Below are 6,550 nucleotides of genomic sequence, written 5' to 3'. Positions count from 1 at the left end.
TTCATGTTACCGCAGAGTGTCTTCACGTTTGACTGAGAATGGACGTAGGTCGTTTTCTCTCTTGACGGATGTGGCTTGCTTTGGTTGATGCAAAATCGCAAGACCGCTATAGGGTAGACTTGTTTCCTGGCGAAGTATACGAACTTGGCAGTGTTGGTGAAGCTGCTTGTGACTGGGGAGAGATGAATCATAACTCCTTCTTCTCCGGAAAATAGACCTGGATTTGATTTTTTTCGATTTTGGTAGGGCGGTCTGTGATCTTTATATAGACGTCAAGTACGTGGCATTCACTGTCCTGGCTACTTGGCTGAACACCATTGCATTTCGCTGATTGACGTTTCCCGCCCACCCCCTGCGAGACTCCAACCATACAAGCCCCTCAAAACCAAAGAAATTAACATTCCATATGTCACGGCTAAACGACCAGCATATATACTTGCTTTGCTTAGTGTGAGTCTGTGACGGTGTCGTCGTTAATGAGCGTCTGCAGACGGCGCTGAAAGCGGTGCATCACGTAAGCACCAATTGGCCAATGACGAACCGCCAACCCCTTCCAACCTAATGGTTCAGAAATCATCCTGTTGTGCTTCACCATTCTCAGTGCATGGCCAACTAGGCATCAGCGGGAGTGAGTCTTTCACTTCAATATACTTATACCCGGGACGGTGTTTGTTTTAATCACCTGAGTAATGAAAAGAGAGTCGCCTGTGTCGCAGAAGCGGTGGTGAGTAACCCGTTACGATCACACGAGTCTCGCCGGCGACTGGATCGTTCGGTACGCAATGATTTTCCCTAGTCACTGTTTTAACAGAACATTGAATCATCATTTCACCCCCCGTCTCTCACGAGTTTGACATACTGTGACCTCCGAGTACCGCGGCGGACAGTGTTGGATCGGAGCGACCCAGCTTTTCCCATCGGTATCCCCAACCTACAATATCTCTATTACGTCTGCTCATAATGTTCATCTCTCATAATGCACCGCTGCCTTATTTCATCAAAGACTGATATCACCATCATACAAGATCATAATGTCTAGTGAAGCGAATTCTGGCAGCGTTGCCGCTACGGCGGACAAAGCAGAGAAGCCCAAGTTCTCATGGTTGTAAGCAAAGTTCCGTTGTCGACACGCAAGTGTAGTCGAGCTAACTATTGTATAGACAACCACACCCCATCTTTGTGATAATATTAGTTGGCTCTGAAGAGCAACCGTTTGGCATACAAAAGGACTTTCTCTGCCACCGCTCCGACTTCTACCGGAAGTATTTTGCGGGGAATCAGACTGAGGACACTGTAGAACACGTGGTCAAACTCGCAGACGCAACGCCCGAAGTGTTTGGGCTGGCGCAAAACTTCCTCTTCACCGGAAAAGTCATGTCAGGTGACGAAGGAGTTCCATCGTACGACTCGCTAGTCGGCCTCTGGAACCTGGGCCACAAACTCGGCGTTGACGGGCTCTGCGACAAAACACTCGAAGCCATGACCGAGTGCCGGAGGTTGACTGAACGGATTCCTTCGACACCGCTTCTGGTGCAGGTCTGGAGAGACACGCCCGAGGGCTCGTCTATTCGGATGCTGCTCCTGTCCTGGGCAGCCGAGTACATGAGATCGTCCGACTCCCGGGCCGAGTTTGCAAAGTCTCTGCCGCAGGAAGTCCTCAGTGAGCTCGTCGTAGCCATGAGCTCATTCGAGCTGGCCGCGCCCACGCCCGCGCCAGCACCAGCACCGGCACCGTCCCAGTCCCCCGTCGTATCGGCGCCAGAGCTGCCCAGGAAAAACGTGCACTACCTGGAGGACCAGAGCGAGGACGACCTCAACAACATCAGGAAGAACCGCCGCCTGAGTGGCCCCCCGACCATCATAGCAAGGACGGACCAGTCGCTGGGCCGCAAAGCATCCCGCACGCCTCTGCCGAAACCGCAGAAGCGCAGATCCAGCGCGGCCTATGTCGACAGCCGCAACTTTTCTACGAGTCAGAAACTCGAATTCTGCGCCGACTTGCTCACCAGGATGCTCTCGGGACCAGGTCAGGAACAAGAGCAGCCATATGTATACGGCATCCCACAAATACAAAAGTAACGTGCTAACGCGAATGAGCAGGCTTCTGGACACGACTGGTCGGCCCCTTCAGGGACCCCGTTGAGCCGGCCGAGGACGGCGTCCCCGACTACTTTGACAAAGTCAAGCGGCCCATGGACCTCACGACCATCAAGGCCAAAATGGACCGACGCGAGTACGCCACCGAGGACGCCTTTGTCACCGACATGCGGCAAATCTTTGAAAACTGCTACACGTACTGGAAAAAGGGGGACCCCATGTGGCTGGCTGCAGAAAAGCTGCAAAAGACGTTTGAAGACAAGTTTTCCCACATGAATAAATGGATCGCCAAGATGGGCGGTGAAGAAGGCGAGTAGTGGCACGCCCGGGCTTCTCGTCTGGCGGCGCAGCAAGGTAGGTACTACGGGCAAATGTGTAATATCACTAGCGGGAAGGGCAAAAGCGAGTGGTGGACATGGTTTTTATAACAGCGAGCATACAGAAACCGTCGACGTGTAAATGGGTGGTTGTTGAGGGACAGGACTTGTCGGAACAACGGTGGCTGGGGAATGGCGGGCTGAGAGAACGCAAATTGTATTAGTGGTGGCATCACAGGTGCATGTGTACGGAGTATAACCGGCTTATTTTGGTGTCCTTTGCTGCCCGTTTCTTTCCCGTTACTTTTGTGAGTATTGTTCTGGGTATTGTGGTGTCTCGGGGTATCCTCTCCCACGATTGCAACTGCTGACGTCATTATAGAGTTGTGAGCTGCAGTGAGGCCATATGGACTCAACTGGACACTCATGTTCGTATGTCCTGGGGAAAAGGAAGTGAGGTCGAGGACGCAAATACATACGGCGGAAATATGGATTCACACTGTCGCCTTGCCAAAATGAATTGAAGTCGTGCCGGGGATGTGAGGAAAAGGGGGCCGATTTACTCGCAACGCAGGCCATGCAATGTTTCTAGATGCTGCGAATTGAACTTGCCCCCTTGCCGGGGTGTCTGTTCGCCCAAGGGTGATAAGCAGTGACGGGGTACAACTCGACTTCTGCATGAGCCACGCAGTGGTGACGAGAAGGGCGCAAAAACTTCGAGGAGAGACGCCGTGTCCAAGACAAGTCTCGTATCGCTGCAGCGAGCCGTCCACGAAACTCACAGGCGAACGTGTATTTTACGCGGTTTCTTAATTACGCGGCAATATCCCTTTCAACAATGAGTCCGAAATACTACGGAGCACTCCGTACTGCCCTTCACACTTCAAAGGCAATGTCGCGTATCCCTTTGATTCGAGGGCCAGAGCAAACGTGAGGTCCTTGTCAGCATTCGTTAGTAGGAGACTGAGTGGAGATTGTTTTATTCCCCCCTTCATTTCTCGTGCCCTCTGTAATCCGTATTAGTGGCAATCGCCAATGTAAGATGCGACATTGTAAGACAGTGTATGTGGTGGACTTGGCAGACACGGGCTGGATGCTAGAATCATCAACGCCGGCCAGTATACGGAGTACGGAGTAGAAGAAACGAAATTGACCAAGAAGCTCGCGCAGCGTATGATACCCTTCCGAGTGTCTGTGCGGTTTCAATTGGCTGGATCTCTCGGAGTCATATTTACGCTCTGTGGAGGATGCAGTGAACCAAAGTTTAAGTCAAGATAAACTACTCCGTGCGAAGCTGGGGGCGGAACCCACAGAACGGCAAACAAAGTTCGCAAAAAATACGATAGTCAGTACCCGGCCCGGGCAAAACGACCTGAAACGAACTCATTTGACCTCGTACACTTGGCGGCGTTGGCTCGCTCCGACAGACTACGTAGTACGGAGCTGTTTGTTCCATCGCACCTGAGCCGAACAACAAAGAGGCCGCAGAGGTGGTCACCAAAGGCTGTCGGCCTCTCATGGAAAGGAGACGCAAAGAAGACGAATTTATTTTTATTTGCTTCTTGTTTTTGGAGCCAGCACGTGGATTCGGTGTCGAGCTTGGCAGGCGAATTGCTGGAGCACTAGTAGGCAATACCGAAGAGGAAAGAAGCTTGACTTGGACCGTTAGACCAGACCGTTAGACTGTTGGACTGTTGGACGGGTAGACGGGTACCTGAGCGAAGTGTCCACAAGATTGCATGTGGACTTTAGCGCCGCAAGTGGCCGAGGAATGGTTGGTTCTGGATGCTCTTCCTCAGTGTCGCGTGGCGATGGGCTTTAATTCAGGACAGCGGAAGAGCCTCCCTAGCCTTTACTCAGAGTTACCACTGCTTTGGGGTCGCTCCTTCCAAGTTCAGGTTTTTGTTGTCAAGGTCCTAAACACCTTGTGACTTATTCGCATGGTTGAGTCCGCGACGACTGATGCTCTTCGCACAAGCTTCATATTTCAGCTGTCCAAGGCTCTACAGATCATACAGGAACACCAACACATACCGCACCATGTGGTACTCGAAAAGGCGGCCTGCTTTCAATGCTAAGCTGGATATTTTGGATGGCCGCCAAATGTCAACAATGGTGTGGTTGTTGCTGCACAGGGCACGTGAGGGCCAAGAAAGAAAAAATTTCACCGCCAGGATAGGCCAGCCACTGGCGCCTTGAAGCCAACGGTTGGCTGCATGTGGTGAAAAAGTGTATTTTCAATCTGAAGCAGCCCAAGTCGCAAAGATTGGTGGCTGCCCGTGAGCCAGTCTGTGCAGGCATCATTGAAAGGCAGTTGTCATCTGTGGCCCAGGAAACCGTGAAAGGGGACCCACTTATATTCATTAGTCCCTGCCCCTAGTGCGGCCAAAACAGGGCATGGCGAGTACGCGATGGCGCCCTGTGATTGGCTGCAGGCCACTGCCGATGAGTGCCTGGCGGGACTAGCTGGCGCTTGTGCCTGGCCAAGCGGTTCAGAGTGCCCCCTGGTGGATCGCCATCCGCTGGGTCCAGATGCTCAAATCTGGCACCTGGGGTTTCGGCTGAGACACGCAAACACCAAACGACAGACAGCTGGCCGCGCGACCACGAGATGCGCAGGCCGCCGCGCAGGCCGTCTGCTGAGCCGGGGCCTGGCTGGCACGAGCCAGAGCTGTGAATGGGCCAAGGCCAGCCGTGGCTCCAGTCGGCGACTGCAAGTTCTGGACGGGAGCCGAAGTGTTGAGTGTCGTGGACTGGTGCGGTCAAGTTGCTGGTCATCGGGATGCACCACGGCGCTAGGGGAAATTAAAAGGAGCCGATCCTCTTGCCCGCCATTCTTCCAGCGCCCCAACCCATCGCGACGCCCAGTTTCCTCTTCCTTCTTTCCCTTCCGCCATCGTCACTTGCGTCTTCAGTCCATTCCCAAACTCTTCGGTTCGAGGCCATTTGCGCGCCGGGCTCCGTCCCATCACTTCGCCGTCTCCCAGAGTACTATTTGACTCTGTGCCGCTCTTTTCGCAACTACACACAACCGCCATTCGCAAACATCCGCGTGCGCCACGTTCGTTACAAACAAACCAGACCCCTCCACCGAAACGCCGTCGATAAATCAATCACTTCGTTCCTCGCTACAAGTCAATACCGGCCAAGATGCTTTTCCAGACCGTCGCTTCCATCGCCCTTTTGGCCACCGGTGCCGTCGCCGTCGAGGCCCGACAGCCATACCGCCTGGCTGTCATGGCACTCCCCGGACAGAGCCTGATGCGTCGCGACACCAGCGGCTACAAGCCCGACCAGAAGCAGTGCAAAGCCGGAAACACTTGCGCCGAGTCTTGCGGTGCCGATTACCAACAATGCGCCGGTGGAAAACCCGATGTTGCCCACTGCTTCAACCCCAAGGCGGGGGAGTCTTGTTGCACCGACGACTCTGGCAGTAGGTTCATGCGCTCTTGGAGCAAGTTGCGCGGCGATGCTAACGAATCGGTGTGAATAGACTCTTGCCAGGATGGCTATTACTGCACTCATGATACCAAGGCCCAGACCTGGTGCTGCCCCAAGGACATGGACTTGACCGCTTGCGCCGCTGCGTACACCATCTCTGGTCTCGTCGCTGCGACCTCCAAGCCTCCTCCGTCTACTACCTCGCAAGCGCCTACCACCACTTCTATTCCTCCGACTACCACGAGCACCAGCATCGCGAGCAGCACCACGAGCAGCACTCCCGTCATCACTACTAGTGAGAACACGAACACCACCACGTCCATCTTCACCGCCAGCACCGGCAAGTCCACCGCCTGGACTGCTGTTAACAGCACCATCAGCACCCACGTTCCTACCCAACCTTCCGCGGGCATTCCCTCCGTCACTGGCGCCCCTCCTCCTGCTCCAACCAACGTCAATGCCGCCACCTCTTCTGGTGTCAGCGCTTTGCTGCTCGTCGCTGCTGGTGTCTTGGCCCTTCTGTAAACTAAAGCAGAAGTGTCAAGGATGCGCGGGCGAGTGTGAGAAAAAAACGGCAACTGAACAAGAAACTCTTCACGAGTGGAGGCGTTAGGTTACCAGGATATGATCTTAACCCAGGGAACACAAGCGGCAATTACATACTTAATCGCAACCACGAGTTTACGAGTTTTTCA

General features: G+C 53.9%; 2 protein-coding genes across 2 annotated transcripts; both read left to right on the top strand.

The window, feature by feature from the left end:
* Nucleotides 1-1,031: 1,031 nt before the first annotated feature.
* On the top strand, nt 1,032-2,414 carry MAA_06446 (uncharacterized protein; the record flags this gene model as incomplete). Its single annotated transcript, XM_007824444.1, has 3 exons — nt 1,032-1,105; nt 1,161-2,026; nt 2,101-2,414. The coding sequence occupies 3 exons, from the start codon at nt 1,032-1,034 to the stop codon at nt 2,412-2,414; spliced, it is 1,254 nt and encodes a 417-aa protein (XP_007822635.1).
* A 3,150-nt stretch (nt 2,415-5,564) lies between these two features.
* Nucleotides 5,565-6,380, top strand: MAA_06447 (prp 4 CRoW domain-containing protein; the record flags this gene model as incomplete). Its single annotated transcript, XM_007824445.1, has 2 exons — nt 5,565-5,847; nt 5,908-6,380. The coding sequence occupies 2 exons, from the start codon at nt 5,565-5,567 to the stop codon at nt 6,378-6,380; spliced, it is 756 nt and encodes a 251-aa protein (XP_007822636.1).
* Nucleotides 6,381-6,550: the final 170 nt, after the last annotated feature.

Source organism: Metarhizium robertsii, assembly GCF_000187425.2.
Source record: "Metarhizium robertsii ARSEF 23 chromosome Unknown MAA_Scf_6, whole genome shotgun sequence".
Lineage (NCBI taxonomy): Eukaryota > Fungi > Ascomycota > Sordariomycetes > Hypocreales > Clavicipitaceae > Metarhizium > Metarhizium robertsii.
Note: the sequence above shows the minus strand (reverse complement) of the source record. Positions and strands in the feature narration are given on the sequence as shown.